The sequence below is a fragment of the Mirounga leonina genome, unplaced genomic scaffold (genome assembly GCF_011800145.1).
Source record: "Mirounga leonina isolate KUSES-001 unplaced genomic scaffold, KU_Mleo_1.0 Mir_174, whole genome shotgun sequence".
Lineage (NCBI taxonomy): Eukaryota > Metazoa > Chordata > Mammalia > Carnivora > Phocidae > Mirounga > Mirounga leonina.
In genome coordinates this window covers 70,378,362-70,402,419 of record NW_023270451.1, presented here as the reverse complement: position 1 = coordinate 70,402,419, position 24,058 = coordinate 70,378,362, and the positions used below count along the sequence as shown (strand labels likewise).

At 54.0% G+C, this 24,058-nt stretch overlaps 1 protein-coding gene across 1 annotated transcript in view; it reads left to right on the top strand.

The window, feature by feature from the left end:
• The window catches only part of PLXNA4 (plexin A4), a 421,883-nt gene that overhangs the window by 356,342 nt on the left and 41,483 nt on the right, over positions 1-24,058 (top strand). The window contains exons 14-21 of the mRNA XM_035021130.1: positions 2,437-2,554; positions 8,078-8,214; positions 9,381-9,545; positions 11,907-12,000; positions 12,512-12,751; positions 13,376-13,522; positions 14,058-14,292; positions 16,935-17,077. Coding sequence (XP_034877021.1) covers positions 2,437-2,554; positions 8,078-8,214; positions 9,381-9,545; positions 11,907-12,000; positions 12,512-12,751; positions 13,376-13,522; positions 14,058-14,292; positions 16,935-17,077 — 1,279 coding nt within the window. The remainder of the gene's footprint in view (positions 1-2,436; positions 2,555-8,077; positions 8,215-9,380; positions 9,546-11,906; positions 12,001-12,511; positions 12,752-13,375; positions 13,523-14,057; positions 14,293-16,934; positions 17,078-24,058) is intronic.

Here is a 24,058-nt window from a genome sequence, read left to right as displayed (position 1 = left end):
TTAAAACAATGGGGAACAGTTTTAAAAAGTTAATGCCCAGTGCAGGTGAGAAGCATGAGAAATAGCACACTCATACATTCATACTTGGAGGGTAAATTGGGACACACTTTGTGGAAGGCAATTTGGAAATGTGGATTGAAAGCCTTTAGCCTAGTCATCATATTTCTAGAACTTTACTTAAATAGCCAGAATGCACAAATATTTTTTTGCAAGAATACTTATTTTGGTCTTATTTGTAATCGTGGAAATGTAGAAGCAATTTGTATATTTTAAAATAGGGAATTAATCAATTCTTAAATTATTGCACATGCACAGGACAGTAAATTATATAGCCATTAAATCTGATATTGCAGAAGAATCATGACCAGGTACATACTGAAGGTGTATTAGTGAGAACATCATTCACCAAGCAGAATAGAGTTTCTAATGAATTCTGTAAAAGAAAAATAAGACTGAAAACCCGAACGCCAGAATGTTGACAGTGGATATTTCTGGGTGGTTCAAACGGGGTGAGAGGAGGTGTCTGTATGGCAAGTGATTTTATGCACTTTCTCTTTTATCTTTATACTGAACATGCACTAATTATGCTATCTGGACAGAAAGGCATATATTTTTACTGGACTCTCACCCAGAAATTTTTTCTTTCTAAGAGAGACACAGAACCTAGAAGCCATAAAGTAAAAGAAGGAGCCACTGAACCACAGACACTTTTAAACTTTAGTGTGGCCAAAGACATTATAAACAATGTTGAACTACAGAGGACAAGCTGGGAGAAAATAATTGCAATACTTACTAGAAACAAAAGTTAATACTCCTCATTCAGCAGCTCCTACAAAAAGACAATTCATTAGCAATATAAAGAGATAGCTTCAGACCAATCGAAGGAAAGGCTATCTAAGATTTTTTTACAACCACACGCACATACTTGCAAATATCTGCAACATCACTAGTAATCAGGGAAATAAAAATGACAGCAAAAAAAAGGGATCATCTTTCCCTATTATATTGGAAAAACTTTCAAAGGATTGATACTATCTGGTGTTGGCAAAAGAGTAAAATAATCTCACTCAATTGCTTTTGACAGAGGTACAAATCAGTAACGACCCTGTGGGACCATTATTTTCTTCCACCTATCAAACATCACATACATAAACAATGACCCCACAAGCTCCCCACTTAGAGCCTTATCCTAATAAATGTGCAATGCTTGAGGATATGTGTATAAGTTGGTTCATTCTGCAGGGTTATTTGGAGTAGGAGAAAAATGAAGGGATGTTAAATGTCCATCAGTAGGAGGCTGGATAAATACACAATGGTGCAGCCGCGGCATGAAGCGCTATGAAGCTGTCAGAAAGGATCCGGTAGAGCTGTGCATGCAGCCACACGGGGCAAGTCCGCGCTGGGCTGTGCAGTGAAATGACCGGGGTTTGGGACAGTGGGTAGTTATGTTTCACGTTTATTTTAAAAGTCATGTATATGTTTATATAGGTATGTTTGTATATAATTGTACATGTGAATATATATAACACTTATGTTTACATGTGTGTGTAATAACCAAACACACACACACATATATATACACATACATGGGTGCATATGGGCAAATATACATATTTGGGCAAGTTGCCTAACTTTTCTGTGCCTCAGCTTCTTCACCCGTAAAATGGAGATTTTGTATATATTATATATTACATATGTTTGCATAGATCTAGAGAAAGGTCTACGAGTATATATATAAAATTTTGAAGAGAGATTAGGAGTGAAGAAAGGAACACTTATTTTTATAGTCACACTTCTGTACTGTCTCATTTTCAAGGGGTATGAACAAATTTTGTAATTAAAACAAGCAACATTTTTAAAAGGGGACAAATGCACGGCTCTCGTCTACCCCTCCCCCTCCCCCCAAGCAGGAGTCTCTCCTCCCGACCAAGCACCCAGCTGGGGCTGGGGATGAAAACACTCCACTGAGGCAGTCCATGCAGTAGGAGCCAAGGGCCCCTGGGTGAGGGTCTGAAAACCTCAAGTCTGCTCCTGGGTCCCTGTCTGACGTGCTGTGGGCCCTTGGGAAGGTCACTACCTCTCTGGGCCCTGCCAGCCGTGTTCCCTAAGCTGTTTGGCTGACACATTCCCTGCCCTCTGGTTCACAGTTGAGGGGACAATTCCTGAAAGAGGGACTGAGTGTCTGGGGTCAGAACACAGGGGCCCTCCCCTAGGCCCCTCATTTGACAGGGATGTCCATGGAGACCCCTGTAGGTTGCATTTCCCAAGAACCAAAGAGGAGCCTTGCAGGGAAGAATGTTTCCCCTCCGCCTCCCCTGCCCATCCCTGAGACCCTACTGCAGAGAAGGGGCCAGGGGAGGTGCGGGGGCCAGGGGTCACATCTGGAGTCCTGTGACCCTGCTGTGACCATGGGGATCTGTCCTCTCTTCCCTGCAGGATCGTGTGCGAGATGGGGGAGGCCAAGCCCAGCCAGCACGCAGGCTTTGTGGAGATCTGTGTGGCCGTGTGTCGGCCCGAGTTCATGGCCCGGTCCTCACAACTCTATTACTTCATGGTGAGTCCCGGCCACAGGCGACCTGCCTGGGCGCAGGCCACAGACCACATGACCATGGTTACGGGCCAGGCTAGACCTCTGTGGGCAGACCCTGAGCAGCTCGTGGGAGTCTGTCCTGCAGCATAAAAATGCAGCCCTGGAAATCTGAAAGACCGGATTCAAATCAAAGCCATGCTGTGTCCGGCCCTGATCCAGGGAAGCCGCCCTGGCTGTCGGGCCCTGCATCCGCCTCGGGCTGAGGGGCCGTGTGTCTGGGCCAGGAGGGGGGTCCCGACTCTGCCGCTTACTCACAGGGCGAACCTGGGGATGCTGCTTAGCATCCCAGTGTCTTCATTTCTAAAACGGGGGTGATAAGACTTGCATCTACCCCACAGTACTGTTGTGACAATTACATGAAGTAGACGCATCACTTCTCTCATCTGCATGGTTTCTGTGCCCGCAGGACTGCTGTGCCCTGAGCTTTCCGGGTACACTCACATCCCATCATTTCTATCCCATCATCCGCTTTCAGCCTGCCTTCTCCACTCCCCATTTCCCCATCCCATGACCTTCTTAACCCCACCCGCATCCCACACCTCCCCTGCACCCCCACTCCCCCTTCCTCTAAGCCACACCATTACCCTTCCCTGCACACCCCTCCCTTCCCTTCCTGTGACCTGTCTGCAGACCTCACCCCTACCGCCACATTCCCTCCAGCTGGGACCCTCGCTGGCCCTGCCAAGGCAGCCCCTGGTGAGGGGTTCTGGGGGGCAGGGGCTCTGGGGACCTCTCAATCCCATGATGTCTGACATGCGGGAGGCATGTATGTCTCTGCTGTCCCTCACGCTGCCTCATTTTCCAAACTGTCTTACCATCCAGGTCACTTCTGGGGCTAATGCCCGCTGTGATAGGATAGTTTCCTCATGGTTCCGCACTGCTTTGGGAAGCTGGGAGCCTGAAGTGATGGACTTTATGCCTGGGCGTCAAATGCTCCAGAACACATCACGGGGAGCCCACTTTTCACCCTCCCTTCCCCCACCCTCCACCCCTCCTCCCCTCTCCTTCCTCTGGCTTCCTCCCCCTCCTCCTCCTTTCTCCCTTCAACTGACACCATGTATCACCTTGCAGGATCCCTTCCACTAGATTATTTGATAAATATTTGCTTAATTGGTTGAATCTTATAATTCGGTGGCCCTGGCTTGTGGGTGTTCAGGGATGACTCAGACCCTGCACAGCCCCTCCCTCAGGGGGCCCGCGGTCTAGAAGGAGAGGTAGAGTGTAGGACGGATGTACATGCGGACGCGACTGTGGTGGGGGCCCAACCCTGCAGGAATGTGCATCAGAGGCCTCTTCCCGCTGATGCCCTGCTCTCTCTGCTCCCTGCCCTACTCCTAAAAGTCTTCCCTCCTTCTACACACAGTTGGTCACGCTGCACACACAGGAACTCACGTAGAAGAACACACATATGTGATGGATTTAATGGATATGTAGGCTTCCCATCTCTAGGATTTGTACCCCCACCTTCTTCTTAAAGGATCCGAGGAAGTTTCCCAATGAAACCCAACACACCTGCACACAATTAGCGATACATGAATACTTGGGTATATGTAGAGAGACAGCATGTTTACTGAATATGATATAGATGGAGCTCTACATAAATTGTCAATCCAGTGGAGTTGAGATACTGAGAGGGAGGGAGACAGACAGAGACAGAGGCAGAGACAGCACTCCCCAAGTGTTGAGAGGTGTGGCGTGGCGCCACCGTGGGAACAGGGAGGATGCCCCTGCATGGGCAAAGCAAGCACTGGGCTTCCTCAGCCAGTCAAGTGCCCCGAGCAGTTTGCATCCTGGCGTCACTTGGCAGTGACAGAATGGATGGTACTAGGGATGGCTGAAGCTTCCTTGGGGTGCTAGCCATCTCTGCCATGTCTCACCTCCATGACTCACTCCAAGACCACTGGACCCCTGGCTGTCCAGCTGTCACCTCCATGACCCACTCCGGCTGCCGGCTCCCACAAACAGTGCATCCCCCTCACTCGCCCATTTCTGTCAGGGACTTGTCACCCGGCCACAATTCTGGTGGACTGTGGCTCAGCTTCCCTAAATTCCAGATTTTAGCCACTCCATCACCATGTCCTGGAGTCTTACTTCTCCCACTCTCTTCGCTGCTGCACTGACCTCCTTAAATCCCTGATTTTAAAGGTCTGAACCCTCTCTAATCGACCCGGCCCTGCAGAATACTGTTTTCATCATGTTAGGCCCACCTCAAGAAGGACCAGGGTGCCGTCCAGCCTTCTCGGTCTGGCCCGCCCTGTCCATCCAATCCCGTTTCCCAAGGCTTTGCATAGCCTGACCCCTCTCCCTTCTCCATCTCCTTCCCCACATTGCCCCAAGCCGCGTCCTCCTCATGAGTCCACGCCCTGCTCGTGGGCCCCTCCACGCCTTCTCTGAATACACAACCCACAGCACCCACGGTTCTGTGGCTCACTGGGGATTCCATGGCGTCTGCCCACCCACACTGCACCGGGTGTTATGACTTGGAACCCCTGCTCCTCTGTTCAGACCAGTAAGTCTTTGGAGATGAAGCCCTGGCCATTTACTTCTTTGCTAGCCCCCAGGGTGCTCAGGCAGTTCTAAACCTCCCTGCGTGTTGGAATCTCCTGAGGGGCTTTAAACAAAAGGCTCCGGGGCCCCCCTGAGCTAAGTCACACGTTACAGGGGGCACAAAGCTCCCCAGGAGATTTTAACTCAGCCCAGGCTGAGGACCACTGGCCTAGGAGAAACAGAACTTAGAGAACAGATATCATGTGCCTGTCCATATCTGGTTTCAGGCTTAATTCTTATAATGAGCCTATGTCGTGTTCAAAAGCCGCTTCTGCTCTCGGGTAAGGCCAGTCTGGCCTGCGTGATTGTTTCTACTCTGGAGCAGGATGTGGTTAGAGGCAGGGTATCAGGGTGAGGCTTCCAGGAAGAAGCTGGGTGGAGAGGCAGGATCTGTACAAGGCAGAATGTGATGTTCCATATGAATCTGGAGTAATGGGAAGCTGACCCTGGCATGATGTTTGGAAATGCACCCAAAAATGGGAACAGAAGGGAGGAAACGGGAAGGGGGTTCGTGGGAAGAGAAGAGGTGGGAGCACAAAGAGAGGTCGGGAAAAGATGAGAGTTGTTGCCACAAGGCAAAACGGCATTGGTCCAGTGGGGCTGTGGGACTCAAAGATTTGTGTGGCGTTTTTATTCGAGGGCTACCTCTGAGGAACGGTACTGGGGAAGACTTTCAGAGAGGAGACCTCAGCCTCGTCCCCAGTCCCCAGTGTGCATTTAGGGGCCCAGTCACCGAGGCTGCCCCCACAGAGCTCCTAGGGGGCCAGGGTGGGAGTGAGGGTCACCCAGCAGGTGAGAAGAGACAGAAGGACCCTCTCTCAAACTCCCCAGCATCTCAGAGCCTTCATTGCCTTCCCGTTCCACTAGGCAGTTTGCAGGGCGCACAGAGAAGCCCCTGACTCTGCTGGAGTCCTGAGACAGCTAGAGAACCCCTTCCCAGGGGCCCTCTGGGGACTTGGGGCACATTGGAGAGCCCCTTTTCAGGGGTGCCTCTCAGGATCTGGGGCATGCTGGGGAGCCCCTTCCCAGTGCTGAGGTTGGGAGTAAGGTGTGGGTCTAATAACTCAGTTTCCCACCACAAATCAGGCCAGACTCTGATGTGTGGGTTTATTCACCCAAAACCCAACTGCCAAGGCCAGCATTCTTGGTCTTGTCCCCAGTTCTGTCCCTAGAGATCTCCATGGAGGGAACCTTTGCCTTCCCTACCTCCAAGTGAAGAGGTGGCAAATAATACAGAATTGGATTTCCCGTGCAAACCCACCGTGAAATATTTATGAAGCATGACTTGAATAATTAATCGTTTCTCACAAATTTAAAACATGTCTCCATATCATCCTCTCCTCACCCTAGAATAATTCCCCCGCCCAGCCCGCCACTGCAGAGCCAACAGGGATTACTCACTTCCATCCCTTCTAGAACCCCACCCACAGGCTGCCAGAGAACCTCTTCTTCCCATGTTGCTCCCACCGCCATCTATGGGAACTTGTGTGGGTTTTGACTCTATCTCTAGGACCACCCTTGCCTTGCACAGACTGCACTCTCTTTCCCTTCCAGACAGTGGGACAGAGGCACCATCTGTGGGAGGTGACCCTGAGTTACAGAACCAGAAAACCAGCAGGCGCCTTTGAGATAACTCGTTTTGACCCAGCTCTCCGATTTTATGATCAGAGCGGTTACGAGGCTTGTTCTGGGTCACACAGCAAGATCTAGGCAGAGCTGAGAAACGAAGTCTCTTCCCACAGCCTCACCCCACCCTTGCCTGGGTTTCCGTTTGGGCCAGGAGCAGCTCTGGAATGAAGCATTCCTTCGTTTTATGGGTGCCAGGGGGATGCCGGGCTCAGGATCTGCAGGGACCCGGTGGGCGGCAGGGCGGGTGGGCCCCTGTGAGCTGCGGTCAGCGAGTCACGGGGGCTCCTCCTGTCCTCCCAAGGTGTTAGGGATTGAGGCCTCTCTGTGGGGAGGTGGCCCGCCAGCTGGGAGCCAAGTAAGTTCAACTTTTGGTGCAGAATTCTTTTTTTTTTTTTTTAAAGATTTTATTTATTTATTTGAGAGAGAGAGAGAATGAGAGAGAGCACATGAGAGTGGGGAGGGCCAGAGGGAGAAGCAGACTCCCCACCGAGCAGGGAGCCCGATGCGGGACTCAATCCAGGGACTTGATCCAGGGACTTGATCCAGGGACTCCAGGATCATGACCTGAGCTGAAGGCAGTCGCTTAACCAACTGAGCCACCCAGGCGCCCTGGGTGCAGAATTCTTTAAGGGGCAGGGAAGAGAGAAATCTTCATTTAAATGCAGATACAGGCTTCTCACCTGGGCCTGAGGAGAGTTTTTTCCATTAAAATGCTAATGAAAGAACAAATCGCAACGCCAAATCCTCAGCTCACAGGTGCCGCCTCCCCTCCATCCTCACTCAATCCACTGACCCTTCTTCGCTTCTCCTCCTGGGTTTTCCTGGGGCCTTCAGGACCCATCGTTCTGGCCTCTGGGTGTTTGGGCAGCTCTCTGGAAGAGGCCCGTGGAAGGAGCAGATCACGTTCCCAAAAGCAATTGGAGAGGTGGTAGAGTCAGGGCTCTGGAGTCAGATCTCAGACGTGCCACTTTTTAGCTGTGTGACCTTGGGAACTTTACTTCACGTCTCTGAATCTCTTCTGTAAAATGGGTAATAATACCTACCTTGTAGAATTGACTGGGCACATACCTTATATAGAGATGAATGAAGAGAAAGCCTGCCAGGTAAAACACCAGCACACAGCCGCTGTTATTATTACTGTTATTAATAGAGAGGTGTACACTCTCAGGGTCCAGAACACGGCTTATCCACACAAGCCCAATACGACTTCGTGGGCTCGTTGGGAGGCCACCGTTACTGAGCGGCTCTGGGAGCGGGGTGCTGCCTCTTCAGACCCCGGTTGTGTCTCAGGCCAGATCCTTTCCTGAACAGACACTGACTCTCTCGGACCTGAAGCCCAGGCGGGGGCCCATGTCCGGGGGCACCCAAGTGACCATCACGGGCACCAACCTGAACGCGGGCAGCAACGTGGTGGTGATGTTCGGGAAGCAGCCCTGCCTCTTCCACAGGTAACTCACCTCCAGGCAGGCCTCGGGGGCTCACAGCCCAGAGGGTGGGGTCCGTAGGGCTGCCCCAGGGCTACAGACTTCCTGAGCTCACCTCTTGGAAGTGCTTTCTCCTCCCTGAGAAAGTGGCTGTTCTCTTTGAGGGGGGATGGTATGGGCATACCTGACTGTGGATGTTTTGGGCTCAGTCTGGAGACCTGCCAGGCAGCCCTTCCTTAGTTGGGCCATTCATTGCTATTGCCCACCATTTAGCCTCTGTGCCCCTATACCAGCCACTGTACGGAATCCTAGGGTTTCCCAGGACACACTGGGGAATCTAGAGCCCCTGCCCCCTGCTGCAGAGCCAGCTGGGACTGCTGAGCCCCCTACCCAGCTGGCTGAGGTTGAACCTCCCAAGGGCAGCTGGCTTTCTCTCCCCTGGCTCCACCGTCCAGGCTCAGAAGGGCACACCTTCGATAAGCCAGGAGCCTGGAGGGTAGAAGGCAGGCAGGAGGTTCATCTGATGCAGGACTCGGAGACGTGGTGGGGATGTGACATTCTGCCGGGGAGCTTTTCCCGGGACAGAGCTATGCTGAGGCCTGTGGCAGATCGGAAGTCAGGCCAGGGGTAGAGAAAAAATTGTTCTGACACTTGCTAAAATAGTGAAGAAGAATTTACTCAGGACTATTGCAGTAGGTATCAAGACTATCACAATGGGGAAAGAAAGAAATCAGTCTTGACTCCAAATACAGCAAAGACAGCTGGGGATTTACAGCCAACCAGCAGAGCGAGGGGGTCACTGGTGTGAAATTACTAAGAAGCAACAGCAAGAATAGGAAAATTCTTGCTAAACCGACTTAACAGGATTCTTGCTGCAGGCCGGGCCGGGGTGATCAGGTATCAAGGGGGCAGGGGGACTCTGGGTGACCTCACTTTGCAGGGTTCTTGCTAAAAATGGGGTTTGGCAGGCCCAAGACAGGGCCCAAGGATGAGGCCTCATTGAAAAGGGGTCTCAGAGGAACCTGCCTACTACTCTGTCAGTAGTTCCTGGAGCTTTCCACCTGGGGCAGTGCTCACCGTGGCCTCTGAGGAGCCTGGGAACAGGGAGGGGTGGAGGGCCCTAGCCCCCGCCTGGACCCCGGTCCCCTTCAACACTCGGGAGCCCAGCTGCATGTCTGCCCTCCCTGCAGACGCTCTCCATCCTACATCGTCTGCAACACCACATCCTCAGATGAGGTGCTGGAAATGAAGGTGATGGTGCAAGTGGACAAGGCCAGTATCCACCAGGACCTGTTCTTCCAGTACATGGAGGACCCCACCATCGTGCGCATCGAGCCAGAGTGGAGCATAGTCAGGTAGGCGTGGCCCTGGTTGTCCTCCCTTAACTCTCCAAGAGCCAAGGACAGTCTTGGGGCCCAGTTTTTCTTTGAGGACTGATGAATTGGGGTTGGTTCAGAGCACCCCCCAAATCAGACCTTCCTGCCAGGGTGCCCTCCTTCTACTGAGAGTACCTCCAAGTGGGCCCTGACCCCAGAACCCAAGCTCCAATCAGCAAGAGCCCATGGCCCCTCATCTGAGGATTTGGTGCGTGCCCCTGAAGGCCATGATCCCATCACTGTGCCCCTGGAGGCCGTGAACCCCCAAATATGGGCTTGAGGTCAGAAAGAGTGGGCTTAGCCCAGCTGAATGACCTTAAAGGTGACTTAACTTCTCTGGGCCTATGGTTTCTCATCTGTCAACTCCCTCCCGGGACTCTGGGAGGGCTAAGCCGGATGCATAGGCACAGTGCAGCGCCTGGCTCAGCTCTCTCCCACTGCCCCTGGCCCAGTCGTCAGCCCTCCCCACTGTTGGCTTCAGTTCTAGAGGGCGTCTGGCATCGAGGGGAGGGGGAGAGCATGAAGATGTGGTCTCCATGGCTGAAGCAGGAGTCAGGGACCAATCCAGTCCAGAGAATAGTCTTCTAAACTAGGGGTCAGCAGACTCCAACCTGGGGGCCAGATCTGGCCATCTGCCTCCTTTTATGAATAAAGTTTTATTGGAATACAGCCATGCTCATTCGTATATGTTTTGTCTTTAGCTGCTTTCTCACCACAGCAACAGAGTTGAGTAATTGCAACAGACCATATGGCCTGGGAAGCCTAAAATATTTACTCTCTGGCCCTTTGCGGGGACGTTTGCCACCCCCGGCCTTACACCCATGAAAGGCCGTGGAGATAAGATTGGCTTGTTCTCACCGGTTACTCCCTAAGACCCACACTTTATAAGCGTTGGCCGTGTTTTTAAAGTAGATGACTACAAGGCACAGAAAGGGGGAAAGCATCTGTAGAAAGCACTTCTGGGATTTGCCCCCAGGGCCTGGTGAATCCAGGAAGTTGGTGTAGCCCTTAATGTAGACAAACTCTGCAGCTCCCTGAGGAGGCCTGGTTTAACTCAGTTCTTCCTCAAGTCAACAGCACGGAAATAGAGACATCGTCCTTCCTGGCACTCAGTAGCCGACCCTGAGTCATGTTCATAACCAGTGCGAGGTTGGAAGCACGTTCTGGGCCTGCCAGCCGGCTCCAGAGTTTGCTGCAGTGAACAGATTCTCTGAGGGGTGGGGCCCTGCAGAGCGTGGCTTTGCACCACTCACAACAGGCTGGGCTGCTCACCAACAGGGATGGGGGGTTGAATTGGTGATTAAGAAGATTGGGAGATGGCAGATAGCAGAATCTCATTCTGGAACACCACCATGGGCAGAAGAGCCTGTCTGGGTTTTACAGGAATCTTCCGGCGTGTGCGAGTGTGAGTGTGTGTGTGTGTGTGTGTGTGTGAGAGTGGGGGACAGGTGGAGAGCAGGGAATAACAGGGAGTACAGAGATGGGCAGAGGCACAGAGAGGGAGACATGAATATGGGTGTCACGGATTCTTCACTCACCAAGCTTATAACTAACTGTTCCAGATAGTAGGATTCTTCTTGAAGATACTCTCTGGATTGTGGAGAAAGTGACTTGTCACTTTCCTTTGAGTAGCCCCCAAGGAAGATAGCTCTTGCCTCAGGTCAGCTTCTTAGAGCCCTGCATACAGCAATTGGCATTGAGGTTTTCTTTGGAAAGTTACACAAAGAGGAATCTCCTGCTCCCTCCTCCTCCATACCTGGCTGACATCCAGGATACAGGAGACCTGAGTCCCAGAACATTTGCTGTTTGCACCACGAGGTTCCTGGGTGTCTGGGCCTCTGCCTTTCCCAGATCTCAGCAGACGGAAGCTTCCAAGGTGAAATTGTAGTGATTCCTAGGGAGGAGACTGTGCTCAGACCCTGGATGGTTTAGTGGGGAACATCTTGGAACAGGGCTTTCATTAGGCCAAGGCCAGGGTGGAAATCTCCCTGTGACTGGTGAGGGCTGGGGGAGAGACACCAGGGGGCTGCAGAGAAGCATCCGACTCAGGTCAGGAGGCTCCAGAGTCTCCACGGGTGTCCACACTCCAGATGCGCTCAGTGCAGGATGGCCACAGACATCTGGTCATCACTGCTGTGATGAGTGATGGCTGCTGAGGCTCATCCTTATTCATTCAGTTTGCCATCATTGTCCCCGTGAACATTATCATGCCTCCTGGTTATCATGGCCTTTAATGTCGGAGCTCAGCCTGATCATCATCATCATTGTCATCAAGCCCCATTGCTACTCCTATCCCTGTGTTGACATGCCTCCTTGTTTCTCCCCCCCCACCCCTGTCAGTGGAAACACACCCATCGCCGTGTGGGGGACTCACCTGGACCTCATACAGAATCCCCAGATCCGTGCCAAGCATGGAGGGAAGGAGCACATCAATGTGAGTCCAGGGAGGGCAGGGGGCATGAGGCTGCCCACTCAACATGTCACTTTCCCAAAAGACATGGGGCGTCCTGAGTAGGGCCACCCAGACACAGATGACCCATTGCATGTGACACCCCGGGGCACTGGGATGGTGAGATGAGGAAGGAGACATGAGGGCATTTTCGTACTTTGGGGTACAGGCCTGGAGGGGCAATTGCTTTGGGGGGTTCTGGGGTTTCATACCCTTATTCCTCCATCTTTCAGACCCCCCAGTGCTGCCCCTTAGCTCAGAGATACCCCCGTCACTGCCACACCCCCTCTGGCCACTGCGGAGGTGGGTGCTAGCTGCGCAGTTTACTCCTTGAGTGGCCAGGTTCTGTGGTCCTGGATGCAGAGGGGCAGCGACCCATCCCTAACTGTCCTGTGTCAACCCCATGCTGTATCCCAGCATGGAGGGCGCCCTGCTGGGTGTGTGGGGCTGTGTAGGTCCAGACGCTGCATGGTCTTGCCTCTCTGGCCCCCTCCAGCTCTGTGAGGTTCTGAATGCTACTGAGATGACCTGCCAGGCTCCAGCCCTCGCTCTGGGGCCCGACCACCAGTCCGACCTGACCGAGAGGCCCGAGGAGTTTGGCTTCATCCTGGACAACGTCCAGTCCCTGCTAATCCTCAACAAGACCAACTTCACCTATTATCCCAACCCTGTATTCGAGGCCTTTGGGCCCTCAGGAATCCTGGAGCTCAAGCCCGGCACTCCCATCATCCTGAAGGTAGAGTGAGGTCGTAGGCAGGAGGCGGGAAGCAAGGAGGCTGCTGTGGGGAACGGGGAGGCTTGTCAAGTCACAGAGAGAGGCCCGAGTTCATCACTGGAGTCCAGAGCATGGAAAACACTGGCTCTGAGTTTGGATTGAGAGGCAAACTCTTTAAAGGCCATGGAGACCTGATCAGGGCAGCTGGATCCATCCTAGCCATCTGACTCCCAAGCTTCCTTTGTCCCCGGAGTCCAGGACCTGGGAGGTCCAAGGCTCATCCTGCTTCCTCCCGTGTGGCCCTCCGCAAGCCACAGTAGAGGGTTTCTTTGGAGCACGGGCGGCAGATTACTTGTAACTCCTGTGACAGTTTGGAGTCAACTGGTGGTGATTGACCATAGCTCTGTGTTAAGAAGGATTCTGAGGTGCATTTGGATAAGCTAGAGAGTGCCTTGATTACTGACTCCCCACTGAGGAAAGGGGAATGGCAGTGTAGGTGTCATGGGGTTTGGGGACTTACTATGGAAGGTGGCCTCTCCAGCACTCGCCAGCAGGATGGGACCTCTGGGTGGGGGGACGTGGCAGCCAGCCGGCAGCTATGGTCCTGACTCTGCGGTGCAAACCAGGGCTTTCCTGTCCCTCCAGGGCAAGAACCTGATCCCCCCCGTGGCCGGGGGCAATGTGAAGCTGAACTACACCGTGCTGGTGGGGGAGAAGCCATGCACTGTGACGGTGTCCGACGTGCAGCTGCTCTGCGAGTCCCCCAACCTCATCGGCAGGCACAAAGTGATGGTGAGCCAGCCGGGGCCCCATTCCGGACAGGGCAGGCACTAGGGATGCTAGAGCGTGAGCAGACCAGGAGGGGATTCTGGCTGGTGCCCCAATGAGAGCAAGCAAAGCAACATGAATGATGTGTGCATCGCCTGTTACAGGCAAGAGACCCTTGCAGGAGGGGACCGTGGTTGGCCTGAGGAGGTCCATCAGATCATGCTCTGTGTCTCAGTCATCCGTCCTTAGCCTGGGATGAAGCTCAGGGAGCCACTCACCGAAGTCATGTCAGACTTCTTTAGGTCCCAGCTGTGTGCTCTTTCCTTACGAAGATGACAACCCTAGTCCTGGGTACTGTGCAGCTTCCCGTCTCTGAGCCATCCAGACACCCTGCTCAGGCCCCACAACCCGCCTCAGCTGTCCTTACAGCCAGTGACGACTCTCCTCCCCGGAGCCCTTTCCCCGTCCTGCCCCGTGGCCAGTTCATCGACAGCCCGGGGAGGCTCCCCACACTGCTCTGCGCCCGCTCCCAACTCCCTCTCGCCTGCTGTGTCCCCAGGCCCGCGTCGGTGGCATGGAGTACTCCCCGGGGATGGTGTACGTCGCCCCAGACAGCCCGCTCAGCCTGCCCGCCATCGTTAGCATCGCCGTGGCCGGCGGCCTCCTGGTCATCTTCATCGTCGCCGTCCTCATCGCCTACAAACGCAAGTCCCGCGAAAGTGACCTCACGCTGAAGCGGCTGCAGATGCAAATGGACAACCTGGAGTCACGAGTGGCGCTCGAGTGCAAAGAAGGTACTTGGTGACCCGGGACCACAGCCCCACGCCCGAGGCTGTGCGTGCGCGTCTCACATGGGCGAGCGGGCTGGGCACCTGCGGGCAGTGCTGGGGGCCGGGCGTCTGACCTCTGACTCTGGTCTCCGAGCTGCGTCCAGACCCAGCCCATATCCCAGCAGACGCAGCCCCTCCCTGGGCGAGGCCGCCCCCCCCCGCCCTCGAAGTGCCCCCCTTCCCTCTCTCCCCAGGTCAGCAGGGGTCCTTTCAACCCCCCAAGGGCAGTCTGCAGCCCCGAATCCTGGCCGCAGGGGTTTGATGCTCTCCACTCAGGGAGAGCTTAGCGGGTCTTGACATGCGGCGTTCAGCAACCTTGAGCTCCCTTCCTTAGGGAGGACAATACAGCCATAGCTCTGATTTAAGATTTAGAAGGAAGAGGGTTTCACAGCTTATATTTTTAAAAATTACCAACACCACCATGATATGAAATCAGCAGCACTGAATCCAAGAAGGAAATTTAGGAGTCAGACTCTTGTCGCCCCAGGATATCATTTCGTGAGTCACCCTCGGAGGGTCTGAGTGGGTTCTTTGCTGTAGATTTATTCTCGGAGTCAATCCAGCCTGTACCTGGGGCCCTCCCATCCTCACCAGGGAAGCCGTGGCTCCGTCTGATGGGGAAGTGGGCCCGTCCCATCCCTTCACTACATCCTTAGCTGTCAACACGGCATCAGCCTTGTGGGACTGTTAATTACTGCCTTTTATTATATTTATGCTGCTTAATTTTTTTCTCCGCAATGTACTCTTCCCTCTAATTAGGTGTAGTGATTAGAATCTCTTTTATGTGTGGCAGGCACGAGGCTTTGAATGTTGGAGGCGCTTAGTGACTTGAAGGAAGGCTGCAGACCGATAAAAAGCCAACCCCCTCCTTCTCCTCCCCGCCAGCTGAGCACCCCAACCGGGAGGGGGCAGAGAGGGGAATGCCAAGCCAGGTTCCTCTCAGAACATTCTGGAGAAGGAGAGATGAGCAGCCAGACAAGGAGTACAGCCGTAGAGTGTCCACGGAGGCACCAGGAGAGGGCCTTGGCTTCTGGCTCGGGGGAGAGCTCTCCTGCACGAGTGGGCACAGAGAGAGATGTAAAGCAGAGCACACGGAGATTAGCCTTGAAGGCATTTGTCGGGGGAGCCCAGAGCTGACCCTCGGACATGTAAGGGGCAGCTTGGGTCCAGGGAAGGTGACGCCCCAGAGACTTGGCAGTAAGCCAGGCATCACCTACACACAAACCCGAAGAGGCCCAGCCTAGGCCCTTCACTGCCTAAACTTTACACACATGTGCATCACTGTCGCTTTGGGCGACAGTACAGGCCAAAAACCGTACCGACTCCTTTCATACACACGAGGGCGCACACGCTGGTGTAAGTTCCACTCGGAAGCGTGAGTCACTTGCCTTGAGAGGGACCCTGTGCGTCCGGGTGACCAGGGTGCAGGAACAGAGCAGCCCAGGGGAGGCCTGCAGGAGCCTGTCCAGGGGGCCAGGTGGTGTCTTGTTCTATCAAAGAAGCAGCACTGCTATTCTCCAGAAGGCCCAGAAACCCGAGATCCGGAGGCCCAAGTTGGCACTGTGGGGTGCAGCGGGGCCCCCGTCCACAGTGCCTGGGCCCACCATGTTGTGTTCGTGTGATCAGCAGAGCCCACAAAATACTTTTCCCCGATTCTGGTGTTTATAGAAATATTAAGAAGGATTGCATAATCAGGGCCCGCTGGCTGTTCTTTGCCAGCATGGGCTAATCCATCCTGGTTGGGTGCGAGCACGCGTGTGCAGCAGGCGTGCACGCGTGTCAGAACGTGTGTGCGCGCCCAGGGGAGAGGCAGAGCAGGAAAGGGCCTGGCGCGGCATTTCTGACTGCCTCCCGGGGCGGAGGGCAGCCTGGGAGGAGGGCTGTGCTCAGGACTGAGCGTGATCACAGCTTCGGTGCCGTGTGCTGGACTTTCTTGGGGGCCAGAGGGGAGGGGGTCTTGCAGCTCCATGATCATCGGGAAGCCTGAGCTGCCTCCACGGACAGCCATGCCCACATGCAGATCATAAATCACCACTGAGTGGCATCACCTTGAGGAAGGAAGGATAAAGATACGCCCCACAAATGTATCTGGAAGGAATATATTAGTGTGGCAGAGGCTTCATCTGGCCCCACTGGTGGTTTGATGGTTCCAGCTGCCTGGCCCAGAACTGGGACTGCAAAATAAATTATTCTTAACTTTTCAAAGGAAGACCACTCTAAAAATGCAGAATTGGGAATAGACCCCCCCACCCCTGGAACCTCTCCCCTCCCTCCCCCGTGTCTTGAAAGGGGTGTCCCCCCACCCTCAGCATATTCTGCAAACCAAAACCCTTCATCTTCAGACGGGGAGGCACTTCAGATCCCAGCAGCAGGACAAATCCAAGCAGCCATGCTTTAGAAGGGATCTGGCCCAAGACTTGCCTCCGTGTGCCACATCTTTCTCCCCTTCCTATGTCCTTCACCCCAGCCACTTAAGACATCCCGCGTTATTCCTGCACACCGGCGGTCCATTGCCCATGTCTCCCAGGGGCCTGGGTGAGGGTTCCGAGCATTCAGACTCAGGGTCTGCCCCAGCCGGCATTCTCATGGGCTTCCCTTTGTACCAGCTTTTGCCGAGCTGCAGACAGACATCCACGAGCTGACCAGTGACCTGGATGGAGCTGGGATCCCCTTCCTGGACTACAGAACCTACACCATGCGGGTGCTGTTCCCCGGGATTGAAGACCACCCGGTGCTGCGGGACCTCGAGGTGAGAAGCAGTACCCACGACCAAGCCTTGCTCCGTCAAGGTGTTAGCGTGGAGAAGGGTATCGGTGACCTTCAAGTGCAGCCACCTTGTTGGGAGGCGAGAAAGCTGAGGCCAGGGAGGGGACGTGATTGACCCGAGTCGCCCCCCACTTGTTGGTGCCAGCCAGCCGGTCCCTCTGCAGGAAATGGGGCCAAGCCAGGGAGGCTCTGAGCAGAGATGGGAGTAGATTTGGGTCCTAGAGGTCATGGATCCCTTGAGAACTGAATGGAAGTTGAAGGAAAAAAACTTTACCTACACGCAAAAACCAGACAGTGTCGTGAGCTCATGGCCCCCTGTTTAGGAAACCACGATATAAGGGATTTCACCAGATAGTTGGTGCCCAATAAGTATATGTGGGAAAGATAAGGGATGCACTGGGGAGGGAGGTGGGAGTGTGCATGATAAGAACATCGCTGTCTTTTGTACCAGCAGGACCTCATCTTTTGAACATTTTATCCCACTTACTGTCTAGCATGGTATCTGGCTTATGCATATACTCGTATTACGCTTTGTTCCAAAAGGGATTTGGGATGACTCATAAAGATAACTACCAGAGAAAAGTGAAAAATACAAATGAGGAAACCAGGGCAAAATAATTATCATAAGGAATAATCGCCATTAGTTGACGGCTCACTAATCTCCGGGTCTGGTTTTAAGGACTCCAGGTGTATGTGTTGATTTAATAGCTCACAAGCGGGCTGCAGATGGTGCGCTCATTTTAGAGGCAACAAAGCTAAGGGCACTGGGGCCACCTGCTGGGACGGGGCGGGGCCAGGATTGGAGTCCCTCAGTTAGACTTCAGGGTCTGTGCTCCCCACGCCAAGACCTTGCACGTCGCTGTCATGCCTTACGGCTCTGGACACTTATTAGGATGGATCAAAAATCTCCAGCCAAAGCAACAACAGAGAATAAGACTAATTCCAAGATGGATAGCATCCATAACATTGCAACAGACCCATCGCTCAGCGGTCGCACAATTTTGCAGGTACTGACCCCTGTGGGAATGTCTGCGTAGGCAGTCCAAGGGGATGTGGAGGCCCCTCTACAGGCAGCAGAGCAAGGCCCCAGGGGCTTCGGGGCCCACATGCATTTCTCCATAACTGTTGAATGCGGTGTGTGCGTGTGTGTATGTATGTGCACGCGTGCGTGCTTCCATAATGAGGTCAAGGGCACTTCTGTCCAGAGGAGGGTCCCCTGGGCTCCTCAGTGGATAGATACCCAGAGGCACTTCCAGAGGCCGTAGATGGCGGGCTCTGTGTCCTCACTGAGAACACACCTCTCCCTCTGTCTGCACATCTGCTTGTGTGTGTTCATGTCTAGGGTATACGCGTGTGTCCTTTATACAGATGAAAACACTGTCTGTATCATGATATTCTATCCATTCTCTTGGTCTCACTCTTCTTGCCCGTGCCCTCTCTCATTCCCATTTGTTTTTCTCTTCCATTTATCTTTTTTCCAGCCTCATTTTCACTTGCTTCAAAATCCCAGGGTGTTTAGTCCACTGAAGACTATGCATTTTCCACACGCACCTGCATCTCCGGAGATTCTCAGACCCGCAGGCCAGTCTTGGCACTAGTTTAACACACTCCCAAGGACAGCACACTCCCAAGGACTGGCCAGGGCAGTGGCAGGAGAGTTATAGGGCTCATTCTTCCACAGGATCGCATGGGCGGTTGTGCAGGTTGAACACTGCAGTGCTCCAGATGGCATCATTCACATGTGACACCTCTTGGAGTTGTTCAGTGCACAGCCTGCCTCACTGTCTACAGCAGCCCTGTTCCCCAAGGACCAGAATACAAACGATTCCTTCTCATTGCCCTTCTGAACTATACCAAGCCCCTTGCTGAAAGCTGGTGGAGTCTCTACCCAGCTGTACTTCTCCAGGCTTCCCTCTAGGGTCAGTTTCCTGTGAGAAGCAAGACGGGCTGCTTCCCAACTCCTAGCCCTATTCTTCAGTGAGGCACACAGCCAGGAACCCAGCTCAGCAAGCCAGACTCAACAAGCAGAAACCCCCCGCACCCTCACCCCTGCCCTCGGAGCCTTGCGTGGGGCCAGCTCCCTGCTCCACTGTGCGGCTCTGGTCCTGCCTGCCTAGCTCCCTGACACGAAGCACCCCCAAACAGTGGCTTCTGGGTCAGCACACTCCACTCTCTGCCAGAAAACTGCAAGGGCTCTGGTTCAGCACCGTCTTAGGGACTAATTTCTGAACTTCACGGTGACGCCAGCTACCCCATGGGCTGAACACCCAGGAGGGCACCCCCAGAGCCGCACCACCAGGAGTCACTGACTCCCCTCGCCCATCTGTCTGGCACAGTGTCAGATGAACCCAGCCCCGGGAAGGCCGCAGAAGAAGGCCTCTGCGAACCAGGGCTGCTGGGTTGCAATCACGCGAGCAGCCTGGATGACGGGCTTGCGCGTCGTTCAGTGCACAACCGCGGACTGTGGGTAGATACCCCGCCCCTGCCCCAGACCGTCCCTTTGGCCCCCGTTACGTAGTACATCACGCCCTACGGTGGCCTTATTCCTCATCTGGCGTGTTAACGTTTCCCCTCGCACCCGAGGCTTCTCTCTTCTTCCTTGCCTTCATCACGAGGGGAGACTTAGTTCCCTGCTCATGATGGAGTCCGAAGCTGCCTTTGCACACTTCCCTGAGCTGGAGCCCACAGGATGGCCAGGCTCCGAGTCCAACAGGTCACACAGCTTTTCTTGTTTCGAATTGTGGTAAAACACGCATCACAGAAAATGGACCGTTTCCACGATTTTTTACACGTGCAGCTCAGAGTCAGTAAGTACATTCACGCTGTGGGGTGACCATCACCTCCATCCGTCTCCGGAAGGTTTTCATCTTCCCCCAGTGAAACCCTGTCCCCGTTAAACACTAACCCCCCATCCCCTCCTCCAGAAACCACCATTTCACTTTCTGTCTCTATGAATTTGACGACTCAGGGACCCTCATGTCAGTGGAATCATATAATATTTATCCTTTTGGGACTGACTTACTTCACTTAACAAAGTGTTCTCAAGGTTCACCCATATTGTAGCATGTGACAGAATCTCCTTTCTTTTCAAGCCTGAGTGATAGTCCGTTGTATGGATGCACCGCGTTTCGTTTATCTATCCACCGGTCAGTGGACGCTGGGCTGCTCTGGGCTACTGTGGATGCAGCTGCTAAGAACATGGGTGTACGTGTATCTGTTTGAGCTCCTGCTCCCAGTCTTGTGGGTATATACCCAGAACATACGACTTTTCCTTTCCATGAAACTCGCTAATTAATTAATAGAAATCCACTTTTACTATTGCACATTAGCCCGGGGCTATGTGAGATCCAGCATCCCATGCAAGATACAGGGATCTTGCCTGGACTGTTCTTTTCTGATTTGTTTCCAACCCTGTCTTACCACTGGAATAGTTTCTCCCCATTGGCTTTCTGAGTATGGAAATATTCCCAGGAAAGGCACTGACTAATCTAAAGCAATGTTTCCCGACATTTTCAGCCATGCGGCTAGCTGCCCACTGGTTGGGTATGAACAGCAGATGTGTGAGAAGAAGGAGGTGTTCTCTGGCTTTAGTCTGCCCTGGACATAGGCCACCGGTCCCCCCGCTTTTGTGACCATCTGGTGAAGGCCGGGCATGTGGGAAAGGGGCGATCTAGGCACTGGGCACACACCGATCCTTTATTATTTTTTTTTTTTAAGATTTTATTTATTTACTTGAGAGAAAGTGGGAGCGAGAGAGAGAACACAAGCCAGGGGCACCGATCCTTTAAAAACAGGGAGCAAACAGTAACCACACACCCCATTCTCAACCTATCCGTGTCTCCTAAACTCTAACCTGTTGGGTTACAATTAAAATTTACTATCCAGTTTTATACTCACAGGCTTCAACTAAATTGTCGAACCAACTGGTGAATAAAGACAGTCTTGTTTCAGAGTGGCATTTGCTTAGGGAGGCAGGGGGTAGCCAGTTACAAAGGGGCATTGTTCCGGATACTCTTTACCAAGATACTCCACTTCCATCTCCCCCTTCATATAATGGGGAGAAAAGTCCTACCTCCGGCATCCCCAGACACTGGGCCAGTGTAGCCATTGTCTTGGAAACTCCTGGGCACGAGGGGTCGGTTAAAAGCCGCCAGCAGAGTAGAGGCAGGTAATAAAACTGCTGTTAAGGGCGCACCGTGTGTCCCGAGCACTTTACATACATTATCTTATTTAATACTCGTAAAACATTATGACGGGAGCACTCATACTCTCATTTTACAGACAAGGTAGTCGAGCCCAGACATGACAGAGCTTTCCTCCATGTAGGAGGCAGTTAGTCTCTCTGATTGCGAACCCTGGGCTGCTGGCCTGCATGCCGTGGCCCCGTAGCTGGCTTTGCTGCACCTTCCTTCCCAGGGCCCCAGGCCTTGGTGCCCAGAAGGCGTGTGCAGCCAAGCCACGAAGTTCAGAGCACGTCCTCTTACCAGACGTGCCACCTGGCCAGCCCTCTGTCCTCCTCTCCTCTCCAGGGGCCCCAGTGCCAAACCCGGCCATGGCTCCTCTGCCCTGGATGGCCAGCCTGAGCTGCCAGGCTCTCAGTCACCTCCCAGGCCCTGGGGTAGAACTAGATGTGGCAAAGGATGGGGAGGTTGGATAGGGACTCGGGAGCCAAACATGGGTTTGGAAATCCAGCACCTTCCTGTACCAGCTGGCTGGCCTTGGCTCCTACAGTAGCTTCTGTGAGGGGCAGTTCAGAGGGCACAGTCACTCTTGCAAGGTCCTCAGCAGGCTTCGATGGAGTGACAAGTACAGTGTGCAGCACCGTGCACTGCTCATGGCGGGTGCCGAAGAAGTAGTGATATCTATCATCAGTAGGACAAGTTGTGGAGACGTTGCTCTGGGGGGACTGAAGGACAGAGGAAGTAAACTGTGCACACGTGTGTCAGGGGTGGTCCCAGAGCTGGGAGGGAGGTCAGCGGGACACACAGTCTACCCAGACGGCTGGGTAGACTGAGGCCGGCTGACAGCAAGGTGAGGTTGCCTCCTACCCTTGTCCTTCCCTTGCCGGCCCCTATGGAGTGGGGAATGGGGTGGGTGGTAGGCAGGATGAAGCTGAGATTGGGCCCACCACAGGGAAGGAGGAGTTTGCCAGGGGTGGCCATGCAGAGAGCCGGAACATGCTGCAGCCAGGCCCTGGCTCCGGTGGGTTCCCATCTCTCTCCAGGGTGCTGCCTTCTGACAGGGCCTTCCGGAGGGGCCTGCTGCTGACCTTCCGAGGGCAGGCCCGGGTCTGACTGGTCTGTCTCCCGCCTGGGCCTTGCCCTGAGCCTGGAACACAGGGGAGCTCAATGCGTGAGCGGAACGAACTTTCCAGCTCTGCATCTGCCCCCTCCTTGGACCTGGGGCAAACGGATTCTCTGGCCACCCACCCCCCCCAGTTTCAAGCTTCTGGAGTCAAGTGGGATGAAACTGCTGCCGTTCCATAAACACGACTGTGTGTCCGGCTTTTGACACACCGTCTCCTTCAGAGCTCACACCAGCCCCGAGATGGCAGGCCGTGGCGCCGACCGCCCGGGTGCACGGCCTGGCCCTGACACGTCTCTGTCTTGGGATCTTGGGAAAGCCCCCCACTGTCATGAGGCCCTGGGATAATACTGGGACCTACCTCGTAGGGGGTCGTGTGGCATAAATGGGTCCATAGTTCTAACGCATGTAGACAGCGCTCAGCAGAGGACGATCGACATACGCACCAGCTGTTGAAGGAAAGGCGGAGTCTTCTCAAGGCCCCCGAACCAGTATATGACTGTGACAGTTAACCCAAGCTCCGCTGGCTCAAACTGCATTCTGCACTGCCGCATCCATGCTGCTCCTTCCCGAAGACCCCCGCAGGGGAGACACAGCCCCCGCCATGGCACCTCCTTTGGAGGCCCCTGCCCCCCCCAGCACCCCACTCCACAGAGGGTGCCCTGCTCTGTTCTCAGACGGCTTCACCTTGATGCCAGAGGCTGTGTTTATTTGTTAAGCAACCTTTTTGTTTTATGGAAGAATGCATACAGAGCAAGCAACGCACACATTGGCAGAACACAGCTCAGAGCATTTTCCCTGAGTGAACCCAGCCATCCAGCCAGCACACACAGCAGGAAGCTGAATGCTACCAGCCCTCCACAAAAGTCCCCGAGTGTCCCCTTCCAGTCCCAGCCACCCCCCGGAATCACCATTTTCCTGCCATCGTCGATGGTTTTTTAAAATCTTTATTTAAAGGGTATTACACGAATGGCCCTCTCCCTTCTGATTTGTTTCATTCAATGTCTGCAAGATGCATCCCTGCCACTGTGAGTGGCAGAAAGCCCTTCGTTCCCGTGGCCGTGTGGCTTCCTGCTGGGTGAATATGCCGCAGTTCCCGGGGCCATCCGCTGTGGCCGGGCATCTGGCTGTTTCCAGTCTGGGGAAAGAGCTGCTGTGTCCCCGCGCATCTCAGAGATGCGTCCTCCATGCCGAGCTCGGTCGCTGGCTAGTGCGTGCTGAGCGGACGGTGCCCTCATGCAGGTGCCTCCCGATGAACAGGAGATGCGGGCAGGAAGATAAAACCTTCTTCCTCCCCTTCCCCTGGGTCTCAGAGGAGTCTCTGGGAAAACATCAGACACCAGAGTCAATCAGGGAGCACCCGAGAGACTGGTGGGCTTAATCTGCCCCTTTCCTTGGGTGAGTCACTTTGGGCCCCCAGAGAAGTTAATGGGCTTGCCTGAGGTCACACAGGTTGGGGGTGACAGAGCCTGCGTGGACCCCACGAGTCCTGACTCTGAGGCCACACTGGTCTGTTAATGGGATCCACGTGGCCGGAGAAGAGTCCGCATCAGGTCAGCTGGAGGCTCAGGTGTGGTGATCCCTCACCCACCTGGGTCACTGGCCCCAGCCCCCAGCCTCCTGGACACCCCCCGGGGGGCTGCCTGTGATGCTCATCTGC